General features: G+C 43.3%; 1 protein-coding gene across 1 annotated transcript; it reads right to left on the reverse strand.

Moving 5' to 3' along the window:
- Positions 1 to 4,464: 4,464 nt before the first annotated feature.
- On the reverse strand, positions 4,465 to 13,613 carry FCRL2 (Fc receptor like 2). Its single transcript, XM_087828058.1, has 7 exons — positions 13,583 to 13,613; positions 12,555 to 12,575; positions 9,863 to 10,129; positions 9,350 to 9,631; positions 8,218 to 8,505; positions 7,534 to 7,812; positions 4,465 to 4,793 (listed from the first exon to the last, which is right to left on the reverse strand). Exons 1-7 carry the CDS (start codon positions 13,611 to 13,613, stop codon positions 4,465 to 4,467), a joined length of 1,497 nt encoding a protein of 498 aa, XP_087684184.1.
- Between the last annotated feature and the right edge of the window lie 209 nt (positions 13,614 to 13,822).

Here is a 13,822-nt window from a genome sequence, read left to right on the forward strand (position 1 = left end):
AGTAACAGATTGTTTTTCTCTTGCTGCCTTTAAGATTCTCTCTTTGTCTTGAATTTTTGGGATTTTAATTATAATGTGTATGTTCATGGGCCTCTTTGGGTTTTTCTTGCTTGAGACTCTTTGTGCTACCTGAACTTGTGTGACTTTTTCCTTCACCAGATTAGGAAAGTTTTCTGTCATTATTTCTTCAAACAGGTTCTCTAACCCTTGCTTACTTTCTACATCTTCTGGCATTCCTATGATGTGAATATTGTTGCCTTTCATATTGTCCCACTGTTTTTTAATTGTTGAGTTTTTTCTTTTTGGTTCTCTGATTGTTTTTTTCTATCTTCTCTTCTAATTCTCTGATCTGATCCTCAGCTTCCACTAATCTGCTATTTATTCCTTCCAATGTATTTTTTTATTTCTAATATGCCATTCTTAATTTCCTTCATAGTTTCTATATCTTTTATCATGCTGTTGAGCATCCTTAAGTCAGTATTCTGAACTCTATATCTGATAAATTGCTTATCTCCGTTTCATTTAGTTCTTGTTCTGGAGAATTCTCTTCTTTCATTTGGGGCTTGTTTTTTGTCGGCCCATTTTGGCTGCCTGTTTGGGTTTGTTTTTATGTATTAGGTAGATCTGCTAGGACTCTCAGTCTTTTTGGAGGGTCTCTGGTGCAGGCCAATGTCAGACACTGTTTGTGACTGGCCTTGAATACCCTACTTGAAGCTTTCTGCACTCCACAGCCAGTGGCTCCCTCTGCTGAGACTGGGTGCATTTGGAAAGGACCAAGGTATGCACCAAGGTCTGCTTTTCCAAACCCTGAGTTCAGAAGCAAATCAGGCAAAGACTCAAAGCACCCAGAGGCTGATTGTTATTCTCAGTCTCTCTCCACAGGGTGGGATGAGAGGTTTTCCAGTGGGTGGGACAATTGCTCCCCTCCCAGGCAAAAGCTGCTTGGAGGTAAATGTGTGCCTGAGAAAGATGTCCTCTGTCATATGGGGGAATGACTCAGTACAAGAATCCAGATGGCTTCCCTCTGAGCTGTATCCTCAGAGCCAGCATCCCTTGGTTCTCTTCACACAGCTTTAGTCCACTCTGCCCTCTCTCCACCAGAACCCAAGGTGAGTGGCAGCACATGAAATTTTGTGTGCCTGCCTTTTAAGGGGGTGCCTACTTTACCAGCTCTCTCTCCCTGGCAGACAGAATCCCTGCTACTTTTCACAGCCAGATATTATGTTGGCACCTTTCTCAGTTCTGGTGCTCTTGGCTGAGAAGCCCAGCTTGGGGTTTAGGCCCCAGAGTTCTTAGTGGGAACTTCTCCAGAACTTCAGCTGCTGCGTGTGGGAGCTTAGCCAGCTCTCTCACACCCCTGTACTTCCTACCAGTCTCTATGCAGTCTCCACTTTATGTCCTTGGTTATGAGAGTGCTCTCCAGCTAGCCTTCAGTTGATTATTCAGGGTGGTTTTCTATATTTTAATTGTAATTCCAGTTTGGTCCTGGGAGAGTGTCAGTGTAGCTTCCACTCAATTCATCACCACCTTGGAATCTGTATACCATTCTTTTTCTAATATATTTTATATTATAATTTAAGAAAATGTTTTTAAAATAAATTTTTAAAAGCTAATTTCTCCTCAAGTTATTTACACATAAAATTAAATATCTATATTTTTCTGTTGTATATGCTTACATTTCTCCCAGTTTGGGAGCCCATCTCATTTATTTCTTGCTTGTTCCATCTCAGAAGCTGCTACATCTGCTCAAGGAGACAATCCTGGGACACCCAGCCAGTTCTGAAGAGACTGGAAAAACTGGGGCAGGTGACAAAGTTTTGAGAAGAAAAATTTTACCAGCTCAGCTTCTTTGGGAGTTCAGTTTTGCCCAAAATGCAGGCAAAGTCAAAGCTTTGCCTCAGAAAATCAGTTTAAAGTCCTGCTGAAGGGATTAGAAATTCACAGGTAAAACACTAACACCCATCTGGTGCAGTCAAGCCAACCAGGCCTATGAGGCCAAAAAGGAGAAGATCTGAGGTCTGCTGGTTTTCAGTTTCGGAACCCTCAAAAAGAGCAAGGCAATAATGATGTAGAGAAAAGGGAAAGGTTGAAAAAGTGGAGACAACCCGAGAAGGGATTGTCCAAACAAATTCATGAGGTCTCTGCCAGAGAAGTAAGGCCCAGAATAAGGCAGAAGGCCAATACCGGGCCCAGACCCTCTTGTCTCATGGAGACCCTCCTAAATCTGAAATCTGGAGTAGGCTCTGAGTAGTTCTTTCCAGGCTTTTCTCTTCAGAAAATTTTTAAAGATTTTTTTGTTTGTTTTAAATCCTCACCTGAGGACATGTTTTTCATTGATTTCAGAGAGAGAGGAAAGGGGGGGGGGGGGGGGGAGAAACGTTGATGTGAGATAGAAGCATTTATTGCCTCCTGTACGTGCCCTGAACAGGGATTGAACCTGCAACCTAGGTATGTGTCCTGATCGGGAATCAAACCAGAGACCTTTGATGGGTGGACTGATGCTCAAATCCACTGAGCCACACAGGCCAGGGCTTCACAAAAGATCTTTATGAGTGATGGGTATATAATTTTTTCAAATCTGTGAGGAAGTTGGGCCAAGTATTATCCCTGATAATACTTTTTTGACAAAGCTAATGAGTTTCAGAGGTTTGCTGTTTATATGGCTGATAACTTGGAGGAGGCAAACCTCAAGCTATGCACAACTGACTCCAAATCCTGGATCCCTTCCTGTGCCCAGTGCTGATTTCATTACCGAGTAAGCCACAGGTCTTTACCTGTTCCTAAAAATGGTCATTGACCCAGTAGTTCAAAAGACTTTTCTCATCATTGACCTCTCAAAGGTTGTTTTTATACTCCTGGCCCATGGCATTAGGGTGCTCCAGTTGAGCTTGGGTCCAAGGCTGAGGAAGCAGTCTCACTGACTTCCAGCCTGTCACAAGGTCTTTGGAGGTTTGGGGATATGCAGTGGGATTTCTTTATTTTACCTGCATCTTCAGGGAGCTCTGTTTCTACAGTTTGTGGCCGGGTTTCCTTGATAGACCTAGAGTCTTTCAGCATGTTTCCCACCTTCTACCCCCTATCCCATTAGCATTTAAAGAGGAAAAAAGCATTTGGATTTTCCTCACCCAGCATTGCTCTTATTTTTGGATTTTTGAGAGTAGATTTTTTTTTTTTTTAGGAAAGAGAACTCACAAGAGCTGATGGAATTATAGAATAATTAAGCAGGGTGACCTGGATTTTTAAAACATGTTTTATTTTAAAATTATAGTTGACATTTGATATTATATTAGTTTCAAGTATACAGCATAGTGATTAGACATTTATAAAACTTACGAAGTAATCCCCCAATAAGTCTATGGCACCCTACATAGTTATTACAGTACTATCGACTCTATTTTCTATGTTGTACTCTACATCTCCATGACTATTTTGCAACTGCCAATTTGTACTTCTTAATTCCTTCACCTTTTTCACTCAGTCACCCAATCCCCTCCCATTTGGTAACCATCGGTTTGTTCTCTGTATCTGTGAATTTGTTTCTGTTTCGTTTGCTTATTGTGTTTTAGATTCCACATATAAGTGAAATCATATGCTATATAACTGAATAATATTCCATTACATATACGTAATGATGGGGGTTTTTGCTGTGAAAAAGTCTTTAGTTTGGCATAGTCTCATTTGTTTAATTTTTTTATTTACCTTGCCCAAGAAAATATATATTTAAAAAATATTACCAAGAGCAGTGTCAGAGTTTATTGTTTATATTTTCTTTGAATTTTGTGGTTTTGAGTATTACATTTAAATCTTTAATCTATTTTAAGTTTATTCTTGTTTGTGGTGTAAGAAGGTGGTCTGGTTTTATTTTTTTGCATGTATCTGTCTAATTTTTAAAAATTTTTTATTGAAGAGACTCTCTTTACCCAATTGTATATTCTTGCCTCATTTGTTATAGATTAATTGGCCATATAGGCGTGGGTTTATTTCTGGGCTCTCAGTTTTTTTTATTGATCTGTGATTCTATTTTTATGCCAGTAGCGTGCTCTTTTGATTCCTATATCCTTGCAGTATTGTTTGATATCAGATAACATGATGCCTCTAGTTTTGTTATTTTTTCTCAAGGTTGGTGTGCAGTGTGACTTGGATTAAAATCACTAAAATTGTGTAATTCTATAGTTTCTTAACTATTTTCCTGGCGTTATGCCCCAACTCACGGCCATTGAAATATCAATGTTTTGTCTGTGAGATGGCAGGTATGGGCTCCCAACAGAATGTACAGTATGGCTCTTTATGACCACGGACTAACCTAGTATGAACTAGTGGTGTTGTCCTGACACATTCTAATGTCGAATAGCAAGTGTTGCTAATGGAGGAAGGGGCAACGAGGAGGAGTAAGGTGAACTGGAGGTGGCAGCATTGAGGAGGGCCTCGGAGCTGGGGCCCGTTTCCATTCCCCAGGCCCTGCCGTCACCCACCTTCACACACTGCACCTGCATCCTCCTCGTGCTCACAGTCAAAGGCTTCAATCTGCTCACATTCAGCCAATGCGTCCTCTGTCCCATTGCACAGGGCTACCTGAATAAACACAGGTTGGTGCTCTTCTGCCACTGGTGGATATAACAGGCCTGCAGGGGTGTGCTTGGCTTCTCCACAGCCCAGCTCCCGGCACACCACGGCCACCTCCTTCATGCCCCAGCCATCATCGCATACAGTGCCCCAGCGACCATCCTGTTTCACCTCCACTCGCCCTTCACAGCGGTGAGGACCATTCACCAAGCGGGTTTTGAATGGGAATTCTGAAAACAGAAGGGGCCAGAGAGCACTCAGAAATGTACTCTTATGGTAGATCCCAAGGGTAAGAGAGAGTGTTTGATGGTGGTTATGGTGTGTGGTATGGAGTTGAGGGGCTTGCTGAAGTAGGGAATCACAAAGTTTTGGCTCCATCCCACTCCATTATCATCTTAGAATCACCCAGTCCCACCAAAGTCCCCCACTCAAAGACACCTGGGGAAGGAGCCTTTGCTTTCTGATAATAAAGGAATGTGGAGACAGACAGATTTATGGTTTGATTCTCATGAGCTCAAAAAGATCTTGGGAAAGGAGAAGTATAGAACTAGTTCTTTCCTAGAGTTGGAGGCTGAGACCCAGAATAGGGAGAGACCTTAGGTCAATTGAGTTCCTCATTTTTCTTTGAAAACTGCACTGACCCTGTGGATGACTTCACCAGTCACAAGTTCGTTTTCTTTGCAGAGAGAAGGTAGAGGGCGAACACATTACACAGGTTTGTTCATCTCTAATCTCTACCTGGTGTGTTTGTTTTAAAATGGAATCATATTTTTAAAGACTTTTCTCTAAGATTTCTAGCACCAAGGAGAGGTGTAAGCCTAGAGCTGTCGTCAGTGGTCAGCCTGAGAATTAAGCTAATGGAGAAAGTCAGATTGAAGAGGGGAGCAGAGACAGAACCCTTGGACCCAGTTACACACTAAGCCATGTCCATTTCTGACCCTTCTTACCAATTGCACTTATATTTTGACCCAAGCCAGTGTGTATTGAATTTCTGTCATTTGTGACCAAAATGATCTATCTTACACAGTCAATTACAAAGTTCACGGCAAAACCCCTGCAAAAATGTAAACTTAGAATAATTATAGGTAGTAATACAAATATGATTCTCAAAAAAAAAATCAATTGAAAAGATCAAACAAATGTAAGGCTCTGTAGAGACATAATAAATCAAGCAACTACCTTATTTTAATAGAAAAATAAATACCGAGCTTGGTATATCTTAAGCAGAAAAGTCACATTCTTCTCAAATTACATGTGTAGCATTTATAAAAATGCTGACAGTGTATTAGGTTATAAAGAAATTTTCAGTAAGTTTCCAGTAGTAAAAATTATGCAGGCCATATCCTTTGATAAAGTTTAACCACAAGTAAAATGAAAAATCTATAATAAATTAGTAAAATAAAGAATCAAAATTAAATCTATTCATAAGAAATTGTAAGTCTTAAGTTATAAAAGAAATTAAAGGCATTTTACACATACTTTCGAAATAAAATGAATGAAAATATTATACTGTACATCAAAACTTATAGAATAAGTTAAAAGTGGTACTTAGTTTTAAATGCATTTACTAGAAAACAAGTAAAGATGAAAATTTTTATATGTGCTTAAGAAATTAAAGAAAGAATAACATAAAATAAATTTAAAACAAAAGGAGGAAAGTTTTGATGAAGATAAAAGAAAAATAAATGAATAAGGAAATCAAAAACCAAATAGATTTTAACACTAACACTAACCCTGGCTGTTTAAAAAGGGCAATGAAATAGACAAACCTCTGGCAAATCTTATTAATAAATTCTAAGATATCACACAAATTAGAAATGTGAAGAGAGTATAAATCACAAATATGAAAGCTATTTAAAATTAGATCATAATACTATGGTCAACAATATATATTTGAAAATCTAGATAAAATGCCCCAAGTTTTGAGCAAAAGCACCAAATTATTTTTTTAAAAGGTCAAAAATTTGAAAAGACTGAGAAAAAAATATTTGATAATGAAGGTAAAAATCCACCAGGCTCAGAAAGTTGTTTGGCCTAGTTCCAAATACTGTTAACTAGTAGACAACTCAAATATTGTTTTAAACTGCTGCAAAGCATGGAAGAAACATGGAAGCTTCTGAACTCATCCCTATGAGGCTAACCTATCCTTGAAACCGAAACTAGCTGAGGATAGCTCAAGGAGGAAACACATAAATAATGATGCAACATTTTGAAGTAAAATCTTAGCGAGTTGTACGTCCTACTACCTATGATGACATGATGACTGAGAAGAGTTTACAGAAGGAATTCAATTATCGTTCCCTGTAACTTCACAGTAATAAATTTAAGGAAAATCTTATAACTACCATGATATATTAAAATAGTAGCAAAGAGCAAAGTTCCTTGATTCCGGCAGCCCTGGCCTAAGGTTCCATTTTTGCGTGTGACCTGCTAGCTGTGCGACCTCAGAAAGTGACTTAGTCTGAATTTTATTTATTAGTAAAATGAGAGCTGTTATGGAGATTAAATGAGACAATCCTAGTAAAGTTTTGATCTCCAGAACCTGGTTTGCTCCTGGTCTTTCTACTTTTTCCTTAAGTATTTACGAAGCCTGGTTGCACTTCCTCCCCCTCTGTGAGCTCTGAGTGTGCGAGGACCTCTCCCTGCTTTCCTCAGTGGCGTCTCCTCGTCCCTCAGGGACATCCCCGTGCCTCCCCGGCCTCACTTTCAGTGCTGACTTGCCCCAGGGAAGTGCCCTGCAAAGAGTATCTATTTCCCACATACCTGATGATGTAAAGGAGAGGGAAGCGGGAAGGGGAGCGACGGCCAGCGGTGCTGTTGTTGAGGCCAACGGGAAAGAAAGCCGAGGAGGGCAGATGGGCTCTAGCTGAGCCCCGGCTCCCTGCGGGGCAGGGAAATCCCAGGACACCAAGCCAGTGCCTGACACAATTGCCGCTGGTCCTCTGGAAGGGGACATTGGACATGTCCTACCTGTGACGTTGAGTGCCACCGCCTCACTGCGCTGGGTCACCAGACCATTGTTGGCGGCACAGGAGTAGTTCCCAGAATGCTTCGCAGTCAGAGAGAGGTTGAAGGACGCGCCTCCCCCACGAGGCGCTGAGACGTTTCCCAGGAGCACATCTTCATGATAAAATGAGTACAGAACAGGGGGAGATGCGCTCTTGTCTTCACAATGAAGCCCCGCCATGTCCCCAATAAAGGCCTGGGCGCCGGGAGCACTGACGGTGAGGACCGGGTGCGACACTGGAACTGACGGAAGCGGTAGAGCCCATCAGAGGCCCCTCTGCGGGTGCAGACTCGCAGCCCGCGCTGCCCCGCCCCGTGTCCCGCGCATCCCTCCAGCCCCACGGAGCCTTCCCGCTGTCGCCCCCCCAGTCCAATGCCGCAGAGACGGCCCAGAAGAGCTTGGACGGCCCCTGGTGAGCGGTCCTGGAAAAGCCTCTGCGCGGCCAGGGGAGCGGCCTCGCGGCCCCCGCCCTCCTGCCCCAGCTCCTCTGCTCACGTCGCCGCCCCCGCCCCCGGCACCGCGACGACAGCCTGCGCGCTCACAGCCTCTGCGTGGCCTGCTCCTTGCCACTCTTGGGTCATCCTTCCTGCAACAGGAGACGCCCGGCTCCAGCTGGAAATGGCTGGCTAACTAGGGGCGCTACTTACTTTTCACAGTGACGTTCACTGCCTCACTCTGGATGAGGCCATGGTTATTCTCAGCTGCACAGTAGTATCCCCCAGCGTGGCTCTCCCCGACAGCAAGGATCTCCAGCTCTGATCTCTGGGAGCGCTGACTTTTTCTTCCCAGGCTCTCCCCCGTGTCCTCTCTGTGCCAGGAGAATGTGATTTCCCCTGTGCCTTCAGCCACAGAGCAGACCAACACCAGCACGTTTCCCTCAAATGCCTGCCCCCCTGGGGGCTGGGTCTCCAGGAGCACTCCAGACGCAGGGATTCCTGTGTGACCACAAGAGGACAAGCCAGGGCCTGGTGTGCAGGCCGGCACCACCTGCTGAGCTTTATGCTGGTGGAATTACTGGAAGCAGGGTTTACGCAGAGGAGTGTTTTTAGTGGGGAAGGAGCATGCTGAGGGCCATTAAGCAAAAGCACCCTGCAACTTAATGTTCTAAAAATTCACCTCTCACTTTCTACACACTTATGAGTCTTCTGTAATGACCACAGCCCCAAGTGATCCTGCTCCCTTCTGATCTCCTGATGCACTTGGGAAAAGCACAGGTTGTGGAGTCCTCACCCAGCCCTGCCCATGATCTTGGTAGGTCAGTTCATCTCTCTGATCCTCAGTTTTCTTAACAATAAAGTATGGATAATCATACCAACCTCACAGAGTTTTCATAAAGATAGAACTATATACATATATAAAGCAGCTCCTGCACTGCAGATATTCAACAATCGGTAGCTTTTATGATACCACTCTCCACGGGCATGGTTGAGAGAGGAAGTGTACCAAGGTGGATAAAAGGGTATATCCGGGCACCAGAGTGCCCAGGTTCAAATTCCAACTGTGCTGCGTTCGTGCTGGGTTACCTCGGGCAGGTCACTTAACAGCTCTGTGCTTTCAGTTTCCTCGAGCGTAAAATGGGGATAATAATAGTGCGTACTTTACAGATATTATTCACACTTCAGTACTTCACAGGGTTTCTGGGAGCACTAAATATAAAAATGCCTTGCACTTGGTAAATTTCTATTAGTCTTTTCTTCCTCAGGTATTTCTGAGTCTGAGAGGGGTCCTTCTAGAGCTAAGCACAGCAGCTTGTCAAGCAGCCCAGCCACTGGTACTCACTCTGCACTTGTACAGAGGATCGACGACTCTGCTTGGAGACACTGCGACTTGCTGTCATTGCCTCACACCAGTAATATCCTGAGTCTTCTTTCCATAATGCTGAGATCAAAAACTCTGATGAGCTCCAGCCTGACTTTACAGTGTGACCATCCCTGAAGAAGGAATACCGAAGCTGGGTCCTGGACCTATCTGAAGGGAGTCGGGTATCACAAGACAGGGTCACTGAGTTCCCCTCAGTGGGCAGCGAGGGTGTGACTGTCAGAGTAGGTGCTGGAAACAGCTCTGCAGGGAGGAATTAAACAGAGAGCCCCAGTCAGTGAGGTATGGAGTTTCTGTCGAGAAGTGCTTGTCTTCTCAGCCCCAGTGAGCAGGACACACAGCCCCAGACTCAAAGACAGACAGCCACCCCAAATTTCTGCTGCCCTGGGTGGTCTCCTCTGCTCTTTACCCTGGTCCTCCCACATAGGCCCCACTTTTCCCCAGTCTTTTCCGCTTGAATAGTGAGAGCCTCACCTTGGACAGTGAGCCGTAGAGATCTTGATTCTTCTGTCTCGTCTATAAATAAGAACCATTTCTTATCTGCCTTACAATAATAGGAGCCACTGTCACTGGGTCTTGCAACTGAAATGGTATAGCTTGAGCTGCTAGAGTAAGTGGCTATCCGAGACCCATCCTTGTAGTACATCAGTCTCTTTATTTTACCATTGTCTTTTCCAGAGCACCTCACAACCACCCGGTCTCCTTCATAGGCATAGCGTGGCATATCGATGGATAGCCAGTCTGCAAAAGATCCAAAAATACTTGTATCAATGCTGCCCACCCTGTGCCAGCACTCTCACATCTGTTCATAAGGGGAAAGCTAGTACATACACATACACAAGAAGCTGGCCAGCCACAGATTCCTTGGAAGCTACTGGCCTTCTGCCTTCTCTGCTCAACAAAGGTGAACTCTATTTCACTTAGTGACATCTTTTGTCTTCTACACATTCAGCTGTTTTCATGTCTGTTACAAACGTTTTGATTCATTTTTTTAGGTGCCAACAATTTTCTGGACTAAATATAGATTTAAAACAATTCCACTTACATCTCCTTATATCCATTCAAGTTTCCCTCATGCCCCTGTGATGTCCATGATTGACTTTCTCTGCATCTCTCATTCCTTAGAGACTCAGCCCAGCAGTACAATTCAAAGACCTTCCCTTTGTCGTTCTCCCTAGATGAGACAATCTGGGCCACTGAGACATCAGCCCAGGGATCTACAGTTAAATATTTAGAATGTTCTACTAGAAGGCTTTTCTTCAGAGGCTTCTGGGAATCTGCTTGTTTAGGTCATTGCCTCCCCTTGTAAGATAGTGGTCATCAGAAAGCTGATGAGCAGCTTGGTGTGTTGGATCTGGCCCAGCAGGGAAAAAAAAACACACTTGAGGATGGAGAAGAGCTGGTAACCTGTTCTTTAAAAGTTCTGCGGTGGTAAGAAGAGCCAGCCATCGTACTGCTGTGTGACCCGGCCCTGCACCCGGGGTGTTTGAGGGGAAATTTAGATGGTAACTGAGCTAGAGATGCAGGCTCGAGTATCAATTTGGAATTGTAATACACTGGGCTAAATTTCAGGGAAAGTGTTTGTTCTAATAAAAAACCTACTCCCAGGCCTGAACCTTAGGTCATACCCCTTTAGTGCAAAGAAAGGCAGTGTCAGACATGGAGGAACCAAATGGAGGAGGAGACAAAGCATGAGAGTGTTTGTTTAGGCTGTCTGCCCAGTTCACTCCTCTAGCCAGGAGTTTACGGTAGAGAGAAGAAGAGCCCACTCAGGGCCTTGTCTCAGAACAGAGACCATCTTCTCATGACAGTTAGACCCAGTCTCCCAAGTGGAGTCCACAGGAGGTGGAGAGAAAACCTTAGGACTTCTGTAGTATACCAAACATTGCTCATCTTTTCAATGTTTTGCTTTTGTATATATTTTAAAATATTTCAGTATAATTATCAATATAATATGTTGAAGGTACAAGCTAAAAATTTTGTCCTTGATAGAGCAAAGTGATCAAACAACTTCAGAGACAGCTGTTCTATACCTTTTCGCCACTTTGAAAGTAGGAGGATTGGGCAAATGGTGGGGGCCCCAAATTTTCTCTCTCTGGGTTGATACTGGGCAAGGTTTTCAGTGAAGAGTGTGGAGATAAAATCAATTTGATTAAATAAATATTTGAGAAGTAAGATTCATGTGGCCAATTTGGTAATAATGACAGGGCTAGGGACAGGTAAAAAGTAATGACTCCTGATTATACTGAGCCTGGAACACAAATTTGATTGTAATACATCTCAGTAAGTGGCCTTTAACTTTGACATTTTACCTGTTCCCTAGAGGAAGGCACAAATGTACATATACACACATTTTGCCATAATTCAGGAAGTTTACTGGATTCTATGAGGCTGATCCTGAGACCCTATGATGTATTAATAACATACTTGCTTAAAATTACATCAGATAGAATGCAATTTATATGGTCAGATCTAAGAGTAACAGATATGTAAGTAATACATCTCCTCCCTGTGATAAGATAAATACTTTCTCAAATAAATGATTAAAGAAGAAAATGTAACTTTCCATTGTAATATAAAACCAAGTTTTCCTCTTTGTTTTATTACATTATGACTTTAATAAGAATAATAAGAAGAAAGAAAAATAAGCTATGCAGGGGTATTTGCAATCCCAGTGAAATGTCGCGGGATACTCTTGTTTAATGCAGAGCATCTCTTTGTTCCTCTGCCTACCTCTCTCTTATAGGAAATATGTTTTCCATCACCGCCTCCATTGCTCCTGGTGGGAGCTTTTGACTTCCTTTGGCCAGAGCCAGGAGAGTGTGTTCCCAAGAGTACACTGCATGGTTTGCTTTCCCTTCACAGTTAACTTATTTCCTGTCCCCGGGCTTAATAGTAAAGAGAAAATGACTTATTGCCTTGAGAGGGTCAGTGTAGGGCCTTCTGTACATCAAGCAGGCAGGGAGCAAAGCAGAGAAGCATGTGATGTTGGAGCATTTGTACCATGGCAAGCACGGGGGTGAGGCCCTGCCCCTCACTCTTCCACCCCAGTTCTGCACCTGATCCCTGCAGCCCTCAGCTAAGAGGCTGGGCCAGGCAGTAGCTCCCTTGCCTGGGAGAGTATGTTTGGTCCCCGGAGACCTAAAGAGCAGAGGAAAGAACTCACCTGACCAGATGCCGACAGGACCTGTGAGGGAGAGAGTCAGGGAGATTAGCACTGGGCCAGGATTTCACACTTTGAGAAAAAGTTGTGACTCCGAAGTACTTTCCCAACAATTCTCTTTACCCTTCTTTTCTTCTATATCTTCTCCCCTCTACCCTGACTTTTTATTCCCTCCTATCCTTCCTCCCTCATTCCCTTTAATACTCTTTCTCTTCATTTCCCCCTTCTCCTCCCATCACTCACAACAACACTCCCGTGGAACCCAGTGTTCATTTTGTGAGGCCAGAACAATTTATAAACATAGTTCATCCTCCTTACCATATATTGGCTATTTTGTAGGCAAGTTCTCAGAAGATTTATTTATTCCTCTCCCACCTTATCTTTTTAAACTTTTAAAGATGGATTATTTTGTTTGAGACATATTGCCTGCCTCGAGGCAACACAGAAGCCAAGAAAGGCCAGGAAGACAGTGGAGCTGTCCTCTCATGCATCATGAACACTGTTTCTCTCTCTTTCCCTATTCTAGGTCTAGTACCATGTTTGCATCCATAGACTAGAGTCATATTTATTAGCAAAAGCCACAATTAGCAGGACTTGAAAGCCTCTCTAAAATTTAAGTCTAAGAAAGTAAGAGTTCAGATAAAAATAAGGTATCTTGGAGTGGAAGTGGAGTTGAAGCAGTGTAACATTTAAATGGGCTGGAAATAGAGTTTACCCTAACAGAAAACTTCTTTGATATCCTTTAAAGAGTTTCCATGATTTTCCCAGAGATCGAAGCATTAATAAATGTTAAACCAAGGAAAGAGGCATCAGTATTTGGAAAAGAGATTCATAGTCTTTTGGTTTTCCTGGGAACCTTGCTCTGCTCAGTAGCCACTTGCATAATACTTGTTGGTCCTGAGTTAGAAGCTGAAGTCCATTCCTACTCATCCCAGCTGAGAGACCTGTGCTCTAAAAGAAGTTCTGAAATGCCCAAGCACAGGAGGTTCTGCTCTGCTTCCACCCAAGTCTTGCTCTAGCATTCTACCTACCGAGGACCAGAAGCAGTAGCCACAGCAGCATGAGGTTGGAGGTGAGAAGTTGTCCCAGTGACAGTCAGGTGCAGCCCAGGTCCTGGAGCAGAGTCTGTCCCCACAGAATGTGAAGCTGGGTTTGGGCACTGTGGTTCATCAGCAATTTTATAGGAATAGAAACCAGGAAGTAGAAAAGTTCTGTTTGCCAACCAGCATTCTCCTTACCCCCAGTCTCACAGATGCTGAGAAAGTAAATGT

Source organism: Miniopterus natalensis, chromosome 19, assembly GCF_054644295.1.
Source record: "Miniopterus natalensis isolate mMinNat1 chromosome 19, mMinNat1.hap1, whole genome shotgun sequence".
NCBI classification, from domain to species: domain Eukaryota; kingdom Metazoa; phylum Chordata; class Mammalia; order Chiroptera; family Miniopteridae; genus Miniopterus; species Miniopterus natalensis.